Source organism: Melanerpes formicivorus, unplaced genomic scaffold (genome assembly GCF_026170545.1).
Source record: "Melanerpes formicivorus ecotype bairdi unplaced genomic scaffold, bMelFor1.0.p_v2 SCAF_11, whole genome shotgun sequence".
Classification (NCBI taxonomy): domain Eukaryota; kingdom Metazoa; phylum Chordata; class Aves; order Piciformes; family Picidae; genus Melanerpes; species Melanerpes formicivorus.
In genome coordinates, this window is record NW_027142363.1 from 21,242,216 (window position 1) to 21,264,610 (window position 22,395).

The 22,395-nt window shown below is 43.2% G+C and overlaps 1 protein-coding gene across 1 annotated transcript in view; it reads left to right on the top strand.

Annotated features, from left to right (window-relative positions):
- The window catches only part of POLA1 (DNA polymerase alpha 1, catalytic subunit), a 245,653-nt gene that overhangs the window by 71,482 nt on the left and 151,776 nt on the right, over positions 1-22,395 (top strand). Inside the window, exon 27 of the mRNA XM_068144815.1 lies at positions 21,392-21,424. Coding sequence (XP_068000916.1) covers positions 21,392-21,424 — 33 coding nt within the window. The remainder of the gene's footprint in view (positions 1-21,391; positions 21,425-22,395) is intronic.

The following is a 22,395-nucleotide window of genomic DNA, read 5'->3' on the forward strand; positions in this document are numbered from 1 at the left end:
CAAGATCATTGCGTCCAACCTATCATCCAACACCACCTAATCAACTAAACCATGCAACCAAGCACCCTGTCAAGTCTCCTCCTGAACAGAAGCATCTGTGGAATTTTACCATGGATGGTTCTTTGTAGCCATAGTAATTTTGCCCTTTTAAAGTAGTATTGGCTCACAAGTTAGAATCTGGAGTATGTGGGGACATTATAAAGACTATGACACACATGCAGTAGGCCAACTTCATTGGGATAGTTCTGAAGATAGGGTTTAATTTCGTGTGTTTTAAGCTGTTAAACCTCCTGATTAGGGTTTTTTGGTTTTGTTCTGATCTTTAATATTTACATTGGTGACGTTTAAGTCTCTCCTGTAAGAAACTGCAGTTGGCCAGGATCAAAAAGATGAGTGCAGGAAAAAAAAACATGCTCATGCCTTTCTTGTAACCATTACTCTGATAAATGTGTTATAAATGTACAAGGCACTGCAGCTTAATTTATGTGCAACCTGCAAAGGCACAGAACCCAGGTGCCCATTTCAGTTACTTTCCACTTTTCAGGAAGGCTGGAAAAGTAAGAATTCTTTCTTAAAACCTTACATGCTTGTAATGGTATCCCTCAAGTGCACCTATTTGATACTGTAGAGAATTCCTTAACAGTGGATTCATGTTGGTATTTCAGCCTTGAAACCAAGTTTCTGTGTTTGGATCTACTAAAATTGTTGGTGTCATGTCTAATAACCCATCTGCTTGAGTAATGATAAAGCCTCCTACTTAGTCTGCCTCAAGGGAATAATCAAGCAGCCATCGTGACAATATTCACAGAATCACAGAATGTTAGATGCTGGAAAGGACCTTGAAAAATCATCCAGTCCAACCCCCCTGTCAGAGCAGGAGCACCTAGAGTAGGTCACACAGGAACTCATCCAGGTGGGTTTTGAATGTCTCCAGAGAGGGAGACTCCACAGCCCCTTTGGGCAGCCTGTTCCAGGGTTCTGTCAACCTCAGAGTGGCAAAATTTTTCCTCCTGTTTTCATGGAACTTCATATGCCTCAACTTCCATTATTGCCCTTTGTGCTGTCATTGAGCATCACTGAGCAGAGCCTGGCTCCATCCTCTTGGCACTCACCCTATGAGCACCTCCAGTTTGAGACTGTGTTCTCTTGTTCTGGTGCTGGTTGCCTGAGAGAAGAAATTCAACCCCTTACATCTTTACAAACCTGACTGAGGTCACCCCTCGGGCTCCTTTTCCTCATGCTAAAGAGCCCCAGCTCCCTCAGTCTGTCCTCATAAGGAAGATGTTCCACTCCTTTATGCAATTTTGTGGCTCTGTGCTGAACTCTTTCAAGTAGTTCCCTGTCCTCTGAGCCAAGAAAATACCTTTTCTTCCCCCCAGGAGTTCTCTTTGTAATAGAAATTATTTTTAGGGTAGTAGTGATAGAGGCCCTGAGGAACAAATACCTACCTCAAATTGTCTGTCTTGGCCAGTGAAGTTGAAAAACCCACATGAACCAACCAACCCAACAAGAAAAAGCAAACAAACAAGAATCCCAAAAAACAAACCAACAGGTGACCCAACTTCACCTTATTTCAAAGGGAGCCAGATAACCTTATGAGTAGGGTTATATGATGAGTGGTTTTAGGGGACTGGACTTGATATCTCAGTCCTGGCTTTCTGGATTTAGTAGACCATTTTGCCATGCAGTAGACTGTGGGCTGCTTCAGTTTTGCTCTACCACATGTGGAATACTGTGTCTAGTTTTGGGCTCCCCAATTCAGGAGAGGCAGGGATCTGCTGGAGAGAGTCCAATGGAGACCCCAGAGGATGATTGTGGGTCTTGAACATCTGTCCTATGAAGAAAGTCTTGAGAGAACTGAGACTGTTTAGCCTTGAGAAGAGAAGGCTGAGAGGGGATCTTAGCAACATCTATAAATATCTAAGGAGTCTATGTCAAGATGCAGGGGCCAGGCTCTTTTCAGTGGTGTCTCATGATGGGACAAGGGGCAATGGTTACAAACTGGAGCATAGGAGGTTCCACCTCAACATGAAAGGACACTTCCTTACAGTGAGAGTGACAGAGCACTGGAACAGGCTGCTCAGAGAGATTCTGGAGTCTCCATCTCTGGAGACTTTGAAAACTCACCTGGATGTATTCCTGTGTGGCCTGCCCTGTGTGATCCTGCTTTGGCAGGGAACTTGGACTTGATGATCTCTAGAGGCCTCTTCCAACCCCTAACATTCTGTGATTAAAGCAATTGTGTTGTTTGGGCTTCCTACTGTGGCAGAGAGCACTGCCAATCAGAGGAACCAAGAATCAAAATTCTATAGAAGTCTGATGTCCTGAATGTGTGTGGTTTGTCTTGGCATCTGTAATTCACATCTTCCTCCTCTTTTCTCCTCACTGTCTTACAGGTCCTTTTATATGGTCAGTTTTTTGTGCATCTGTGTCAGACCAATCCCAGGCACAAATCCAGACTAAGTACAGAGTGGGTTGAGAGTAGCTCTGAAGAAAGAGACTTGGGTGCATTGATTGATGAGAAGCTCACCATGGGCTGTGCCCTCATGCAGCCGTATGCCGGGCTGCAGCAAGAAGTGTGGCCAGCAGGGCAAGAGAGGGGATTGTGCCTCTTTATTCTGCTCTGGTGAGACCCCAGCTTGCATACTGCATCCAGTTCTGGTGTCCCCATCATAAAAAGGACACAGAGCTGTTGGAGCAAGTCCAGAGGAGGGCCACAAACATGATCCAAAGGTTGAAGCACCTCTGCTGTGAGGATAGGCTGAAGGAGCTGGGGCTGTTCAATGTGGAGAGGGGAAGGCCCCAAGGAGACCTTATTAGCAGCCTTCCAGTACCTGAAAGGATCCTACAGGAAAGCTGCAGAGAGACTTTCCATGAGTGTGTCTAGAACAGGACAAGAAGGAATGGTTGTAAGCTGAGGGGAGAATAGGTTTAGATTGGGTCTTAGGAAGAAATTCTTCAGTATGAGGCTGGTGAGGTTGCGGAATAGGCTGCCCATGGAGCCTCCCTGGGGGCATCCCTGCCTGTGGTGGGGAGGTTGGAGTAGATGATCTCTAAGGTCCCTTCTAACCTAAGACATTCTGTGATTCTGATTCTTGTGCTTGTTGGTGGAGATCCAGAGTAGCTGCAGTTGGCAGCATTAATGAGCTTTGTTTCAGTTCTCTGTTTAAACTTGTGGCAAGGGGGTTGCATAGGAGTGGTGGTGGATTTAACAAATGTGTTAAATCAAGGTCGTCTGCCTTGCTTCTAAAAATTACTCTGTCACTCAGCCTGAAGATACAGACTTGAAATTGAGACTATTTAACAAAATTTTACAGCCCATGTGCTGTACAGCAAGGTCAATAAGGAATTACTGCAGTCTTCTGCCACACTGAATTCTTATAATTTGTGTGACAGGTGAATTGGACAGAATTTGAATGAATTGCATCTCTTTGATAAAGGTAATTCTGCATAGTTAGAAGAAGTCATGTGTGGTGAGCCAGAGAAGAAGAGTGTATTATCTGTCTGGCACAACAGAAAAATATTTGTACTTAAGAGCTGATACTAAGTAATCCCTTAGATTGGACCTTTCAACATTAACCTTGTTGAATGCTCAAGGGATTCTTTCTTCATGTGCTCAGTGTAGAGAGGTTCCTCTAACTCCTTCCCAGGTGTGCATGATTTGCTATCTTTAGTGTGTTTGCTGTAGTCTACATTTCTGTGAAGCATTGTGCAAGGACAAAGTGGTACTACCCTTGTCTGAGTTCAGTCTTGATATGTTTATTGTTTATTTATCAGAGTTACAACTCTGGTCATCAGTTTGCCTTTCTTCAAACTGTTCACCGAATTGTCAGGGTTGGAAGAGAACTCAAGGATCATCCAGTTCCAACCCCTCTGCCATGAGCAGGAACACTTTCCACTAGATCAGGTTACTCAGAGCCACATCCTGCCTGGCCTTAAAAACTTCCAGGGGTGAGGCTTCCACCACCTCCCTGGGCAACCTGTTCCAGTTTCTCACCACCCTCATGGTGAGGAACTTCTTCCTAATGTCTAATCTAAATCTCCCCTCCTCCAGCTTAGATCTATTCCCCCTAGTCCTATCACTCCCTGACACCTTAAAAAGTCCCTCACTCTTAGGAGGGATCAAATTATCTGTGCTGTAATTAATTTTACTTCTGAGTATGTTAAGAAATTTTGCATGCTTTTATGTCTTACTGATCTCCACAACTGCCTGAAAGGAGGTTGGAGTGAGGCTGGTACTGACCTCTTCTCCTATGTAACCAGCGATAGGATGAGAGGCAATGGGTTGAAGTTGTGCCAGGGGAGGTTTAGATTGGACATTAATAAAAACTTCTCTAGTGAGAGAGTGGTGAGGGGTAGGAACAGGCTGCCCAGGGAGGTGGTGAGGTCACCATCCCTGGAGGTGTTTAAGGAGCTGTAGATGGGGTGCTTCAGCATATTGTTTAGTGGTCATGGTAGTTGGGTTACAGTAGAGAGCAATGAGGTCTCCCCTCAGCCTCCTCTTTTTCAAACTAAGCAGCCCCAACTCCTTCAATCACTCTTCATGAGATTTATACTCCAGGCCCTTTCTCGCTTTCCTTGTCCTCTTCTGCACTGGCTCCAGCACCTCCACATCTCTCTTGTATTGAGGTGCCCAAAACTGAACACAGTACTTGAGGTGTGGCCTCACCAATGCTGAGCACAAGGGGACAATCACTGCCCTTCTCCTGCTGGACACAGCATTTCTAATCTCAGCCAGGATACCATTTGCTTTCTTAGCCACCTGGCATGCTGCTGGCTCATATTCAGCCACTTGTCAGTTAGAACCTTCAGGTCCCTTTCTGCCAGACAGCTTTCAAGCCACACTTCCCCAGGCTTGTAGCATTGCTTGGAGTTGTTGTGACCCAAGTGCAGGACCCAGAGCCCCACCACCCTCATACTAAAGAATTTCCTAAGATCCAGTCTAAACCTGCTTTCCCTCAGCTTAAATCTATTCCCCCTTGTCCTATTGCTAGACACCCTTATGAAAAGTCCCTCACCAGCCTACCTTGAGGTATTGGAAGGCAGGTATAAGGTCCCACACAGAGTATTCCCTAGGCTGAACAACACCAGGTCCCTCAATCCATCCTTATAACAGAGGTGCTCCAGGCCTTGGATCATCTTGGTGGCCCTCCTCTGGACTTGCTCCATCAGCTCTGTGTTGTTCTTATGATGGGAGCACCAGAACTGGACACAGTAGCCAAAGTGGGATCTCACAAGAGCAGAGTAAAGGTGGGGAATTAACTCTCTATTAAAGGGGTGGGTTGCAGTTGCTGAGCCATACTCAGCAGCACATCCTGTGCCTGTGTTGTTTTTATTCTTTCCCTGCACTGCTCTTCCAGCCCATTCAGGGTGTTCAGTGGTGGCTCCCTCATGAACAGACCTCCTGTGGCTTGTTGCTGCCGGAGCAGAAGGCCAAGATAACTTGCACCACTGCATGACAGGCTAAGCAGTGTCTGTTTTTGAAGTATTTCTCTGTAGGCAGATTTTTTTGGTTCTTTTTCCACATACTATCGTCATCCCTCTGTGTGTGGATGTTTGAGCTGCATGTTACTGCTTACCCTGTTGTTACAAGGTGTGATCTCCTACCTTTTTTCCTACTGTACTCTAGACAGGCTGCAGTGTCCTTGAACCTGCTCTCCTCTTTCTAAAGCAAAGAATGAGAAGCCTGTAGGCAGCTTAAGTGTCGTCCCTGCCACAGCTGACAGGAAACCGATCTCCTGCTTGGCCCTGCATGGTGCAGCCTGACTTGCTGGTGGCATGTGCCCAGGGTGTGTGAGCCTTGCAAGGGCTGGGGGGGTGCATGCTGTGGGTCTCCTCTGCACCCCAGCAAATCGGAGTTCAGCTGTGGACATGGTCAGAAATCTCTGCCTGTCCAAAAATGTTGCAGCCGTTGGCCACAGTGATCACTCCTGTCAAAGCAGAGGCTTGTCTCAAGGTTAAAGGCTGATGAAAACTGTTGCTAGTTTGAGGTGATTGGTGTTGGAAAAATTAATTGGTGAATAGAGTTAGTTAATTTTGATCACTTGCAGCATAGTTTCTCTTCCGGCTTTTGAAGAGCTTTGGTAAGGAGCGCCTTGGTTGTGGAGTCTCCTTTTAGGTTGTGGAGTCTTCTCTGGAGACTTTCAAGACCCATCCTGATGTGTTCCTGTGTGACCTGTGCTAGATTCTGTGGTCCTGCTCTGGAAGGGGGGTTGAACTCGACGATCTTTGAAGGCCCCTTTCAACCCCTAACATCCTGTGATCCGCTGTTTTCAGCTTCCTTCTTTTTAGCTGAAATAAGGGTGCGTTTTCAGTGGGCTGCTTCTGAGAGGCTAGAGAGGGTAAATTAATAAGTAATGCTTGAATTTAACTGTGAAGGATTCCTCTGTGATCTCCAAAGGGTGGCAGAGCTGATTTTGTTTAGAGATGGAAGTGCCAGATACCCTGGTGAAATTTTCAAATTAAATAGCTTGTGGTAAGATTGGGAGCTCCTCAGTCCTGCACCTCAACTGGATGTTCTCTTTAGCTGGGGAGGTGCAAGAGGAGTGTTAAAAGGGTATTCTGGTAACATTACTTTGGCTCATTCAATTGCTGATGACAAGACAATGTGTTTCCACTTTGGTCCACGCTGATGAAGTGTAATATAATTATTTGTATTAGACACCAGCCACCTGTTAATATCGTTCTTCTAAAGGTCATTGTATGGTGCCTTGCTGTCTGAATTTAATGGCCCCTGTATCAGGTTTGTTGGTCACTCTTTTGTGTGACACCAGACAAGTGTTTGTGGGGAAAGAATGTGAACCTGATACCTCCATGCCTCAGGGAGAGGAGAGCACTGGGGGAGACGGAGGACCAGGCTCTGCTGCTGCTGTTGTTGGGCCGCTAGACCTGGGCTGGAAAATAAGCAGCTTCCTTCTGTGGTGCTTTCATCCAACATAGCCCTTGTTTGGAACAAAAGTAAATTGCAGTCGTTGCCAGAGACACGCAGACTGATGTCTAAAAACCCTAATTTTTTTGTATCCCTGGATGCATAGGTTTGCTAACCTGGGCTGGAAAGGAAAAGAGGGGAGGGGATGCTGCTTGACTGGCTGGCTGGCCTCCTAATGCCATGAAAAGAAAGTGAGGTGATGTTAATGTAATTGTGCCTTGTGACAACGGGTAGCTGCTTGATAAGTTATTTTTAAACGTATGATGTTGGCAGTTAACCTTAATCCTGGTGTTGGATTCATTTATTAATGTCTGTTCAGTGACCTGTAAATGCAAAGCACTGTATCACTGAGAAGTGTTGACCTTGTTGTCTGGCAATTTTTAATTAATTTTTGCTGAACATAAGGGTGGTGTGCATTTAACTTGAACTTTCACTCTTCCCACCTGACCTGGTATTAGCTTTGGGGAGAGGTGGGGGACAGGTAGGATTTAGGGATGAACTGTGTCCAAGCAGATGCAAGGATGACTGCTGCTGCTGCACGGGCTCAGCTGAATGACTTGTTTTCAAATTTGCAGAAAATGAAAAGCTTCAGCTGCCAAAAGAACAAAACAAAGCACCTGGTTTGCCACATGGTGTAAGACATTCCAGCACTTGCAGAAAGAGAGAGGTTGGCTTGAAGCCATCTATATTCTAGCATCATTAGTAACTGCTACTAACTGTTGGATTGAATTGCTGGCTGAGAAAAGAGCAAGGGCTTTCAGGCTCTTCTCTGCAATTGAAAACAGTCACATGAGGAACTGCCTGGCTGCCAGTTTTGTAAGGAATAAGGACCTCACTTTTATCAGTTGCATATTTATTGGTTCAAACCATTGGAACTTCTTTATGCCTGTGTAGATAGCTCCTCCTGTTTGTTTGCAGTGGGTCATTAGGGGTCTTCAGGCATTCTGGCTTTGATAAAAATCTAATTGACTATTTCTGCTGGGAAGGAGTTAATGAAGGATCACTTGTGGCTTTTAATTTTCAGCTAGTTAAAACAACTGTCTTTTTTTTTTACTTTTTTCCTTGGCATTCACAGTTAAAAGTGCCAAGCATAGGATTTTTTTTTTTCATATGTGTGTGTGAGTTGAAGGGTGAGCAGGAGGGGGAAAAGTTACATGTAAATCATTTAGCCATTAACCTAATGTGGTGGATTTATAAATCCTATTACTGTAAGCCCTTTTCATTTCCACTGAGGCCTGACGTGTGTTTGATCCTGCTAATGTAAAATTCATTCTGTGGAAGTGATTACTGAAGTAAGACACTTTGAGTCAGTTTAATCAGATTGTGTGAAACTTGCTTGAACACTGTTAAGTAAGACATGGACACAGTTTGGCCATGTCTTAATTAGCCTCGCAAATCAGTTGCACCAGTAATCAATCAGTGAGCAAGGTCTACGAACACCTAATGCTTTCTGTGGGGAGAAGAAAATCTATGCTAAGGACTGAAAATAGAGGGTTTGAAAGCAAGATTGAGATTGTAAATTGGTGTTCTTGTTTTAGGGTATGCATGGCAGTTGCTCACAGTGTGTGTGTCCTTTATGATGCAGCCCTCCAGCATTTCAGAGTTGAGGCCAGTGGGGTGCTTCCCATTGCCCATCATAAATTACCCTCTTACAGCAGGAGCAGCAATTGGAGTATTTTCCTGAAGCATCTTCTGCTGTAAGATACGTCTGTTATTTTGGCAGAGGGGGGTGAGGGACAATTTATCTTCAGACACTGTAACCTCCTCTTCCCAAGCGTTCACTAGGAGCTACTGACTTGGATTCATGGCGCATCTATGCTTCTTGGGTGTAGCTGTCACCAGTTCTCTATAAGGAGACCTTCATCTCCTCAAATACTGTTTGCTGTTGGGTGTTTTTTGTGAGGTGTCATATTTTAAAAGACAAAGAGCTTGTTGTATTTACTCTTTCTCCTGGATCGTTAGGTTTTTAGTTTGGCTTGGCTCTGATATGAGCCTCAAACTGACTTTCACTCTGTGGTATTTTACCCAGCATTTCACAGAATGGCTAAGGTTGGAAGGGACCATAGAGATCATTTACTCCAACCTCCAACCACCATGGGCAGGGATACCTCTCAACTAGACTTGGCTGCTCAAAGCCTCATCCAGCCTGGCCATGAAAACCTCTAGAGAGGAGGCTTCCACAGCCACCCTAGGCAACATATTCCAGGGTCTCACCACCCTCCTACCAAAGAACTTCTTCCTAAGATCCAGTATGAATCTACTCTCCCTCAGCTTAAAACCATTCCCCCTTTTCTTCTCTCTAGACACCCTTATGAAAAGTCCCTCTGCAGCCTTCCTGTAGGATCCCTTCAGGTATTGGAAGGCAGCTATAGGGTTGCCCCAGAATCTTCTTTTCCTTAGGCTGAACAACCTCAGCTCCCTCAGCCTATCCTCGTAGCAGAACTGTTCCAGCCCTTCTATCATTAACTACTAGCCAGTATCTTTACTTTTATCATCATGTAGAGTTTCTGTATTGGTAACAACTTTTAGTATTTTCTTTCAATATAAGAACCATTTCCTTTTGTTACCAAGATGTTTGGAAAACTTCTTACATCCCCAAAGTATCCCATAGAGATCTTTGGTCATTTTCACAGAATATTAGGGGTTGAAATGGACTGAGAATGACCATTGAGTCCAACCCCTCCTGCCAGAGCAGCATCACTTAGAGTGGGTCACACAGGAATGCATGCAGGCAGGTTTGGAATGTCTCCAGAGAAGGAGACTCCACAACCTGTCTGGGCAGCCTGTGCCAGGACTCTGGCACCCTCACAATGAAAAACTGTTTGATTATGTTAATGTGGACTTCCCTCTGCTCCAGCTTGCACCCATTGCCCCTTGTCCTGTCATTGGACATCACTGAGATGAGCCTGGCTCTGTCTTCCTGGAGCTCACACTTTGCGTCTTTATAAACATGAATGAGGTCACCCCTCAGTCTCCTTGTCTCTAAGCTAAAGAGCCCCAGCTCCCTCAGCCTTTCATCAGAAGGGAGATGTTCCATTCCATTCATCTGTGTGGCTCTGTTATGAGCTCTTGCTGTTGCTTATGGTGTCTTCTGCAGCACAGTGAAAAACCTTAGGAGAAAAGGATGCTTGTGGTATATGGCAATAAAAATCTTTAATACTGTAAAAGAGCAGATGTTCTCTGGAAGCAGGCAACATCCTTTGCAGTAAAAACAACTGAATGTGCACTGTTGCAGTCCTGAGATGTTGACTCTGTGAACTGGTGGGAGGCAGGTTCACTGTAAATGACCAGCTTAGGCTGGAGATGATGTTCTGCCATTCTAAATAATTACCTGCATGATGATTTGTGTTTAAATATTGAAATTTCAACCAGCAGCAGTGTCAGCAAACCCTTTTCAGAAGTCACTCTCAAAGTCTGTCTGCTACCTGCTTTGTAAGTCATCTTCTTGCTCAACTTCCAGGCAATTTAAGTGCCTTTTCTCCCCTGTCTAACCTGTTAAATTACCTCTCTTAGGGTGAGTGTACCTCATTTAGTCAGATTTTACTTAGTCACTGATAGGACTACAAGCACATATGGAAAAGAGTGGGGAACATGTATTTTGCTCCATCTGAATGCCTCTTTGAGTTCTGTTTTCTCTGTTGGTCTGCCAGGTGTGCCTTTTTGAATGAAAATGAGAAACTTCTGTGGTGTAGAACTCATACAGTGTGGTTGGGCTGAGGCTTATTTGAAAAGCTTTTCAATTAGATGTTAATTACCTTTCTCTTCTACTGGATAATCTTCTCTACTTTAGCCAAATAAGGATAATCTTCTATACTTAAATAAATATTCAAATACTTTTAATTCACCATATTTTCAGCTTTGTGTTAGTTTTCTTATGTGATGGATTGTACCAGAGCAACTGCTCCTGAAAAGGGAGACCTGAAATGGAAAAATTGTGGTAGTTCAGGTGGATGGGACATCTGATTCACTGTAGTCATGCAGTTCAATGTAGTTCAACTGAATAAACTTATGGAGATGGGGTAGTAGATGAACTCTGAAGGGTCACTTCAGTGACCCCTTTTCCTTTGGGTTTGTAGTGTTTTGGGGTTTTTGTTTGGTTGGTAGATTGGGGTTTTTTTTGGTGGGTTTTTTTGTTTGGTTTTGTTTTGGTGTTTTTTGGTTTGGTTTATTGTTTTTAAATTTAGAATTGCAGCTGCCCAGTGTCAGTTAGGTTGGATGTTAGGAGCAAGTTCTTTACCATGAGGGTGGTGGAACACTGGAACAGGTTGCCCAGGGATGTCATTGAGGCCCCATCCCCGGAGATCTTCAAGGTCAGGCTCCATAGGGCTCTGAGCAACCTGATCTAGTTGAGGACGCTCCTGCTCACTGCAGGGGGTTTGGACTGGATGACCTTTGGAGGTGTCCTCCAACCCAGCCCAACCCATTTGATGATTCTATCACAAAACACTTTTTTTGATTGTGAGAGCGACCAAGCTGGGGCACAGGTTACACAGAGAGAGGTTATGGACCCTCCATTTTTTGAAGGGGTAGGACCAGATGACCTCTAGAGGTCCCTCCAAACCTCAAGGTGTCTGTGATTCTCTTTATATCTTTTTTAAGTTCAAACCAGGTCTTAGAATACCAGAAAATTCCTACAGGGGTTTCTGTTCTTGTAACATATCCCTATTTTTACCTCCTGATTTTGGGGGTGGGTTGGTTGGTTTGTTTATTTTAGACACCTGTAGTAATCTAAAGGCATTAAAAAGAAGCTTAGCAACATTTTTATCTGTAATAGCAGTGGATGAAATCAAACCACTGGCTACCAATGCTTGTGGCTGGATTATTATGTTGGCACTGAAACTTCTCTCAGGGCCCTGCAGGTCTCATTTCAGATGTAATTTTAATGAGGATATTGAATGACTGGTGTGACAATAATGTAAATTAGTGCTGCTGCCTTCTATTTAAACTGAAAAGCAGGAGCAAGAGAGAGCTTTGAAGGAAGGCTTCCTTGGCATATGAGTGAAAGCTGACGTTTTTATTAATGATTCAGACTCCTGTAATAAGAAGCAGGAAGGCTTGTTAGCTGTGTTTCTTAGATTAAACAAAACCTTTAGGTTGTGATATTCTTTCTGGGAACAGAATTTGTGGGATGAAGACTCTTAATGAAAAATTTCCAAAGTCAAAAGACTGATTGAGTTAAAAAGTATGTAGCACACACAAAAAAAAACCCAACCCCAAAAAATCAATCCTGTCAGATTGTAAGGAAATAAGGGAGAGATTTATAAACAATGTTGATGTTTTAGAAATCTAGTTCTGTGCAAATGTGTTTTGAATTCCTTCCAAATGAGATAACAGTAGGGCTAAATGACAAATTAAGGATTTAAAAAATAATCAGCATGCCTCTCTTGCAATAATGGATTTATGGAGGTAGCATGCTTCAGTTGCATTTGTAATTAAGATTTTTCCATCATTAGAATAGAAATGTATTCCTGTTGAGCAATATCATTTGAGGTGAATTATGTGGATTGAATGAGTGGCAAAACTCCGCTACTTTAATCCGATAGGTGGCTAAAAGTCAGTGTTTGGATTGGATTCCTAGAGGGTTCATGTTGAAAGGTTAAATCCCTCTATTTGTTTTCCCACTCTTTGTATTTCCATATTCTTTACAATTAACAAACAAATCCATATCCTGTGGCATTACGCAGTGCCAACTTAACAGCTTCATTATTAATGAAGCCTTACTGCTATTAATTTCAAAACTCTAAATACTGAAATGGGTGGGCTGCACGTGGAGTGCTTAATGACAGACTAATGCAGAAAAGTAACTTCTGAAACTCTCATTTCTTTACATGAGACAATGGGTATAACAGGTGCAAGCTGGAGCATAGAAGGTTCCATGTGAACATAAAAGAAAACTACTTCACTGTGAGGGTGACAAAACACTGGAACAGGCTGCCTGGGGGGGTTGTGGAGTTTTCTTCTCTGGAGACATTCAGAAGTTGCCTGGATATGTTCCTGTGTGACCCACTCTAGGTGCTCCTGCTCTGGCAGAGGGGTTGAACTAGATGATCTTTGGAGGTCCCTTCCAACCCCTAATGTTCTGTGATTCATAGTCCTCAAAAATTAAATCAAATGGGTTTGATAAGCCTCTAACTTTGTTCTGTTCTTAAAGAGTGCAACTGTCCTTGGGTATGAGGCAGGCTACAAATGGTATTAAAAATATCCTAGGTGGCAATTTCAGGTAATTGAAGAATTGATCATGAATTGCTGAAATCTTAAGGCTGATTGTAAGGTGGTCCCTTTGGGGAACTTGCTTCTGCATGATGCTCAGCTTTTAGATTAGATGTTAGGAAGAAGTTCTTCACCACGAGGCTGGTGAGACGCTGGAACAGGTTGCCCAGGAAGGCGGTGGAATCCTCATCCCTGGAAGTCTTTAAGGCTGGGCTGGATGTGACTCTGGGCAGCCTGATCTAGTTTGAGGTATCCCTACCCATGGCAGGGGGGTTGGAACTGAATGATCCTCAAGGTCCCTTCCAACCCTGACAATTCTGTGATTCTGTTATTTTCTCAACTGGAGTACTCGCACAACTGTGTCATGGAGCATGTCAGGGTTGTTGGAATTAGATGATCTCTAAGGTCCCTTCCAATCTAAACCATTGTACTAATCTGTGTTTCTACTATAATATGCATGTCATTGTGGATATCTGTTTATAGCCAATAGTTTCCACTGGCATGGACTCTCTTTACCTGAATATCCTTAGAGGAAAACTCTGGCAGGTGAAGTTGCCCCAACCCATCCTACAGTTCCTATTCCTGACTTAGAGTTGCAAGTCCCATTTAACAAGCAATTTAGGATTGTTAACTAGTAATTTTCTTTCGTAGTTAGTTTAAAAATAGCTAAAAACTTTAAATGAGCTGCCTCTTTTTTTTTTTTTTAATTTTATTTTAAATATTTTAATTCCTACACTGAGATCTAAATGTATGTCAGAAATTAGCTGTACTAATCTTATAATCATCTGTGAATAAATGCCAGTAGATTTTATTTCTGACATGCTTTGTAAATGCTTACGTTACTTTTTGGAGGTCTTTTATGTTCTGAGGACCTCCATCTTTTTCTCTTCTTTTCCCTGCCTTCTCGTCTTTTCCCTGCCTTCTCTTCTTTTCCCTGCCTTCTCTTCCTTTTCTCTGGAGGTTTTTAAGGCCATGCTCGATGTGCTCTAAGCAACCTGATCTAGTGTGAGCTGTCTGTGCCCCTGGCAGGGGTGTTGGAACTAGATGATCCTTGAGGTCCCTTCCAACCCTAACAAATCTGTGATTCTATAATTACATCATGCCCCACCCTTTCCTTTCATGATTTGCAACTTCCTGATGGACATGCACTCCTGCCTTCATCAGTCCTGGTTTAAATAACACCTTGCCAGGCCAGGTAACCTCTTGGCACAGATCGTTTTGCCCCACATTGTCAGGTGGATCCTGCCTTGTCCGCCAAATTCTTGGTCCTCAAAGGAAGGTTCATGATTGTAAAACCCAAACCCCTGCTGCCAACACTGACAGGGCAACCACAGAGGATGAATGAGGATTGTTTAACTTTATAAAAACAACTGTCATATTGTCTAAATATATCTAATTTAATGAAACAAAATTATGTGCTTTCTGAAAATCTTGCATGATGTTGAAGAAATTGGGTAGGAGAACTTTCTTTGGAGGGTAATTAGAGGCTAAAATACTTTTCTGAATGTGAATAGACATTGCTTTGATAGACAACCACTTAGTCATGATGAAAGAACAGCTTAGTTTTAAAGCAGTTCAAACCACTCACAAAGATATTTTTGATGGACACAGTGTTCACACAGTCTATTAATGACACAGCTCTTGTGTCTTCTCATCTCTTACAACATTTCAGAAACATTTTCAGTGACTGTACCTGTATCTAAACAGTGGTTGCCTTGCTCTCTTCAGTATACCTATTGCCCATGGTTCGTCAAGAACTTGCTCTTGTCAGACTTCACCTTGAATACTGCATCCAGTTCTGGTGTCTGCATCGTAAGAAGGACATAGAGCAGCTGGATTGAGTCTAGAGGAGGGCCACAAAAATGATCCAAGGCCTGGAGCACCTCTGCTATGAGGATAGTCTGAGGGAGCTGGGGGTGTTCAGCCTGGAGAAGAGAAAACTCCGAGGGGACCTTAGAGCTGCCTTTCAATACCTGAAGGGATCCTACAGGAAGGCTGGAGAGGGACTTTTCATAAGGGTGTCTAGAGAGAAGAAAAGGGGGAATGGTTTTAAGCTGAAGGAGAGCAGATTAGACTGGATCTTAGGAAGAAGTTTTTCAGTATTGGAGTGGTGAGATATGAACAGGTTGCCTTCACTATAGATTCTGAGACCTACTTTCTGATTTTTCCAGGACTTCTAGTTACATGGCTGTCTGGGAGATGAGAGAGTACTTACATCCCTGTTGCTTCAAGATAAGACATACTTACTTATTTGGAAGATAATTTCTATAACTGTAGTTCAACTTAATCCTGCTGTGGAAAATGGTGTGCCTAGGTGGCCAAGAAAGCCAGTGGCATCCTGGCTTGGATTAGAAACACTGTGGTCAACAGGAACAGGGAGGTGATTCTCCCCCTGTGCTCAGCACTGCTGAGGCCACACCTTGAGTACTGTATTAATTCTGGACCACTCACTACAGGAAGGACATTGAGGGGCTGGAACATGTCTGGAGAAGGGCCTGAAGCACCTGGCCTGTGAGTAGCATCTGAGGGAGCTGGGGGTATTCAGTCTGGAGAAGAGGAGGCTGAGGGGAGACCTCATTGCTCTCTCTCACTACCGGAAGGGGGGTTGGAGCAAGGAGGGTGCAGCCTTTTGTCCTTCGCGACAAGCAACAGGACCAGAGGAAATGGTTCCAAGCTGCACCAGGGAAGGTTCAGGCTGGATATTAGGAAATCTTTCTTGTCAAACATTGGAATGTTCTGCCCAGGGCAGTGGAGGAGTCACCGTCTGTGGGGGGGTGTTCAAGCAACATGTGGACCTGGTGCTTAGGGACATGGTTTAGTGTTGACCCTTCAGTGCTGTGTCAAAGGTTGGACTGAATGGTCTTTGAGGTCTCTTCCAACCAGATATATTCTGTGGCTTCTAACTTCTCTCACCAAACAGAAAAGCTTGGTTTATAAGTAATTATTTAAAATTATTTACTATTTTTATAGTTATTCTTTTTTAGTTTTCTCTAGTGAAAGACTGTCTCTTCTTGGATGTGTTAAAACCAGTTCAGATTGGGAAACAGAGGAAAATAAAGCTTTCCTGTCAAAATGTTTGTTCATTTCTCTGAAACAAAGGCTTCTGTTTCCTCTAAGGAGGATATACTTGTCAGTATGCATTTAAATACTGAATAACTTAACAGATGTTTTGGGTTTATTAGGAAATAGTAAATGATGCTTGTCATATTTTTGCTTCTTAGAAGTGGTTTTACCTGTGGCTTGTGGTACAGTCAGCATTTGATGTAGTTGCAGTCTACTTGAAATGCACAAAAGGTTTTCTTACTAAGCAAAGCTACCTTTGCATCTTGTAGTTAAGCACAAAAGGTTCAGCAAGCATAGATTTATTTAATGGATTTAAATAAAAAATATTCCTAAGAGTTAATGAGCTGAAATGGTTTTGTTCTTCAGGGGTTTTAGGTATTGTGGATCTCATTATTTTTCATGGAGTAAGACAGGGGAAAAAATTTCTCTGCTCCTTCACTTGTTTGAGGTTTTCAGTTTTGAATGAGTTGATGAGAAAGAAAATAATTTGGTGGGTGGGCTGTGAGCTCCAGTGCCTCTCTTAGGAATTGTCACTATTTCTGCCGTTTGCTTTCTCTGCAAAGAACATTTTTGACTCTGGAGGGTTAGGAGATGCCCATGCCATAGGGATGTCTTTCACACGGTTAGTTATCCACGTGGGCATTGTATTCTTGCTGCTTCTGGGAACATGAAGTGAGGTCAGGATTGAGTCAGTTACTTTGTTGTTGAGCATGCAGTGTCTTCATTTCCAAGATTTTAAATAAATTTCCAACACAGAGAAGTTCTGGGATGGCTTTTAAAACTTTGTACAAAGCTGCAGGAGTGCATTTAATTGTTTTTAGTTTCATCCTAATACCAAACCCAAACCAGTCATAGAATGGTTTGGGTTGGAAGTGGCCTCCAAAGGTCATCTAGTTCAACCCCCCTGCAGGAGGGACATCCTCCAATAGATCAGGTTGCTCAGAGACTTGTCCAGCTTGACCTTGAATATCTCCAGGGATGGGGCCTCAACTACATCGCTGGATAACCTGTTGCAGTGTTCCACCACCCTCATGGTGCAGAATTTGTTCCTAAAATCCAATCTAAATCTCCTCTTCTCTAATTTCAAACCATTGCCCCTTGTCCTGTCACTGCAGACCTTTGTAAACAGTCCCTCTACAGCCTTCTTGTAGGCTTCCTTCAGGTACTGGAAGGCTGCTATTGAGTCACTGCAGAGCCTTCTCTTCTCCAGGCTGAAAAACCTCAGCTCCCTCAGCCTGTCCTTGCAGCAGAGCTGCTCCAGCCCCCTGATCATTTTCATGGCCCTCCTCTGGACCCGTTCCATCAGGTCTATGTCCTTCCTGTATTGAGGGCTCCAGGCCTGGGCACAGTACTCCAGATGAGGTCTCACCAGAGCAGAATGGCAGAATCACCTCTCCGGATCTGCTGGCAATGAATCTTTTGGTGCAGCCCAGGATGTGTTTGGCCTTCTGGGCTGCAAGCTCACACTGCCTGCTCATGTCCAGCTTCTTGTCTGTCGGTGCCAAGTCCTTTTCCACAGGGCTGCTTTCTATCACCTCCTCCCCCAGTCTGTAGAGATTGTGAGGATTTTGAGTCTCTTGTCCAGCTAAGGAAACATTTTGGAACATTGTCCTTACTAGCATTCTATGGCTGCGGTTCATTGGTGTGAGAGGCCTCTTCTCACAAAATACTAGAAAAGCTAAAGAATAGGTTGCAAAAATACAGAGGTTCCAAAGTACTTCTTGTGCAGATTCATGAGTGGTGTAACATACTAGAACAGTGTTCTTTCTGCACATTGCTTCCTCTGTGTCATAGGAAGGGATATCAGTTACAAAAGCTGATGGCAGAATGTTCATACTAGGTAACTGCAAAAGTAAACAGCCGAGGGAGAAAACATTATCAGGTCTACACTAGATAACTAAATATGCTCTTCAAAATGACACTTTTTGCCAAGGCTCTGAGTGTTAGTTTCTCAACTTGTGCAAAGGCAATAGGAGGGGAGACATTTGGTCAACACCTTTTCTTTTCAGGGGAAGGAGGAGAGGAAAATGGTTTATGGTTGGACTTGATGATCTTCCAGGTCTTTTCCAACCTTAATGATTCTGTGATTCTAATAGAGAATTCCACACATCCCCGGCCCCCCATCTTTTCACTCTGGTCTTAAGTTCTTTTTTGTGTTCTTGCACATCTACAATCCTAGGAATCTACAGAAAATTTGTATGCCTCCAGGAGAAATTGGTCTCCTGGCCCTTTGTTTTTCAGCTAGGGTGTTTCTGTTTTCACATAAGCATCCTTCCCTCAGAGGGTGCTCTTCAGTAGTTTTTAAATAAGGAATCTTTAAAAGTAGTTGATGCAACAGAGAATAGTAAAGCTGTTCTTTGTATATTCATTTATTTTTAATCATTCCCTTTCTTAAATCACATCTTTAATTAATTACTGAGTTGGAGTAGAATCAGGACAGGGAATTTTTGCCCTTTGATTGCTTGCCCGCAATTACAGTCTTTCAGTTTGTATTGACTCAGAGTTCATGGGCAAGAGAATGTGTGTTGCTAGTCTTGCTTTTATAAGAAAAGGAAAAAAAAAAAGTTAAAATAGAATTTCACAGCTGTTCCCTGTGCTGAGAAGTTCACAGGTTTTTTAGAAGTATATGTTTGCTGGGGGGGGGGAGGGAGCAGGGCTGTACAGATGGGTTGCCAGGCAATTAATTCTTCCTACTTGGATTGCCTGCAATAGGAGACAATCCAGCTCTCATGAGCAGCGCAATACTGTTTGCAAAAGGAAACTACCGAGTAACAATTTTCCTATTCTCCTTTTCTTCTGTCTTCCCAGCCTCACCATAAACCTCCCTTCCTTTGCTGTGCATTTGTGAGAAACTGCTAATGATTGATATGATAGCAGTGCTGTCATTCTTTATAACTGGGGGGGGGGGGGAAAAAAGCCCACAAACCGAAAACAAACCCACACCAAAAAAAAAGTCATTTTTATTCTAGGTATTTTAATAGAGTCCCATTAAGGATGCATTGCTGACTGAAATATTGGCGTGAAGGGCTCTCACTGAGCTGAGCCCAGGAATTAAGAAGTCAGGAAATCGCCTGCTGCATTGCAAAAGAACCTTGTGTGACACAGTATCTCCTGATTGGGGGGATCATTACTGCTATTATGACTCGACTTGCGTAGGAATTTTAAATTTCATCTGAATGTCAGTAATAACCCTCTTAGCAAATTATCCTGAATAAAATCACGAAGGCATTTTATATAATAGGTGTTGAATTACTGGATAGATTTGCTAATTAAATACTCTTTGTTCTGCTGCAGTTGACATTACAGGGTAAGATCTTGAACAATTATTTTCAACAGCTGTACTTTGTTAAGGGAAAAATTAACTACAAAGTTTATTTTATTTCCCCCCCACACCCCCCTTACACTTGAAGTTGGCAGATTTTTGAAATGTGCTTGGAAAAAAAAATATATTAAAAAAAAAAATCCATCATGCAACTGGTAATGAGAAGATAAATATGCAGGTGTTGCTGTGAAATCAGATAACTACCAACTGCCTTATTAATGAATTTTGCAAGCCTTTATAAGCTTCTGTTTTGGAGCTGTTGGCACTTACAAGTGATCTCCTGTCAGAACGGGTAGCAGTAGCATATGCCAGTCACTTGATGAAGCTAACTTGTCTGTGGCCCTCTTGTTATTACCTACATCACTACTGTCCCCGGGGACAGTTGAGAAATGGTCTTTGCACAGCCAATCAACATTTGTGCTATGGATGAATCCTATATTAAAAAGCCCTATTGAAGGGGGGTGGGGAAGGTTATCATTTTAATTATTAAAAGATAGTGTTATTTTGGACAACTCAGTAGGAAATTCCAGGCTGGAGCACCTCTCCTATGAAGACATTGAGAGAGTTGGGGCTGTTCACTCTGGAGAAAAGAAGGCTCCAAGGAGACCTTAGTATGGCCTTCCAGTATCTGAAGGGGGCTAGGGGGAATGGAGCAAAAGTAGAAATGGGTAGATTCAGATTGGATGTTAGGAAGAAGTTCTTCACCATGAGGGTGATTAGACACTGGAACAGGTTGCCCAGGGAGGTGGTAGAAGCCTCATACCTAGAGGTTTTTAAGGCCAGGCTGGATGTGGCTCTGAGCAATGTGCTGTAGTGTGAGGTGTCCCTGCCCATGGCAGGGGGGTTGGAACTAGATGATCCTGGAGGTCCCTTCCAACCTTGTCAATTCTGTGGTTCTGTGATTATCAGAGGGAAAGATGGTAGGCCTTCTTTTCCTTTACATATACCCTCTTCATTTCCATATCCCATTTTAAAAATTTTGTTACAGAATGACACAATGTTAGGGGTTAGAAGTGACCTCCAGAGATCTTGGAGTCCAACCCCTCCTGCCAGAGCAGGATCACCTAGGGTAGTCCACACAGGAATGCACAGGCAGGTTTGGAATGTCTCCAGAGAAGGAGACTCCACAACCTCTCTGGGCAGCCTGTTCCAGGGCCCTGGCACCCTCACAATGAGTTTTTCCTTATGTTCACATGGAATCTCCTGTGCTCCAGCTTGCACCCATTGTCCCTTGTCCTATCATTGAGCATCCCTGAGCAGAGCCTGGCTCTGTCTTCCTGAAGCTCACTCTTCGCAGCTTTCTAAACATGAATAAGGCCACCCCTCAGTCTCCTTGTCTCTATGTTAAAAGAACCCTGGCTCCCTCAGCCTTTCATCAGAAGGGAGATGTTCCACTGTTCTTGTTAAAGTGGGCACCATCCAGGCTGTCCAGAACAAGACAGGACCTTTTGGGGGGGAAAAACATCAAGAAGCAAGATGAGGGATATGAAATTGACTGGCCTAAATTACTAGAAGAGGTTTAATTCTGGCACTTCCTGATTAGGTTTTATTTGAGCATTTGGTTCAATGTTCTTTTTTTTCTCCTGAGGTAGACTGTGTGTGAGCACATGCAATTTTGAGATTTGTTTTAATCTTGTTTTAGGGGAGTTAATAATAGCATTGATACAAGGTCAGATGAGAATTTACTCATGTAATAGGAGTATTGAGGTAAGTGTGTGTTGCCAGGGGAGAGGTGGTTTGCTTTGTTTTGAAAGGTGAGAGCATTTGGAGTTAGCAACCCTAATGGATGTGTTTGCATGTGTTAGCTGGTAATTATATCATACACTAATCTCTGATTTTATTTAATTTATTTATTTATTTTATTTCAGATTTTGATGCATACCAAGGAGATGGTGCAAAAGGTAATGCTGAGCATTTTCTTTAAACAACAACCCTTAAAGAGCACACCTGGTGTCATTTTTTTATTCCAAGAGAACTGTAACCCAAACAGACCTGAAATCACTTCTTAGGATGCCTGCTTTACAAATGTAATCCTTCCTAATGGATTATAGCTGGTTTTTCCTTTCCCTAGCACAGATATGATCTGGCCCCTGCTTGAAGCCTATGTGTGACTGTTTCAAGCAAATTAGCAACAGTGCTAATTAGAGTTTACTCACAGACCTGTTACACCATGTGTTCTGGTGTTTTATTCTGGTTTATTTTTTTTGGCATGCTTTAAACTCTGTCACAGGGTGAGTTTCTGACTATATGGAATTGAACATGGACATAGCTATGCTGCGGTTTTTACAGCTGCATTGATTTTCCCCCACTGAAGACATCAGCTTTCCATTTTTTTTCCAAGCTGATAATGTGTAATGGAATGCATCTGAACCATCTTCTTGGTGACTGGTGTTAACAATTTTTATTTCCACCTTTTTCCTTGCTATGTTTTTCATATGCACCTCAACCTTTATGTGGCTTCATTTGTCTGGAGTTTGCTCTATTATCCTAGGGTATTATTGTAGTGATAGTATGAGGGGCAATGATTTGAAATGAGAGCAGAGGAGGTTTAGATTGGCTGTTAGGAACAGGTTCTTTACCATGAGGGTGGTGGAATATTGCAACAGGTTGCCCAGGGTGGTAGTTGAGGCCCCATCCCTGGAGATCTTCAAGGTGAGGTGTGACAAGGCTCTGAGCAACCTGATCTAGTGGAGGATGTCCCTGCTGACTGCAGTGGGGTTGGACTGGATGACCTTCAAGGTCCCTTCCAGCCCAAACCATTCTATAATTCTGGCAGTCTGACTGATGTGTGAACATAATTTTTCTAAGCCGGGCATTTGAATTGCTACAAGGATCAGAGTGAGAGATGCTAAGAAGGGCAGGGTGTTAAAGA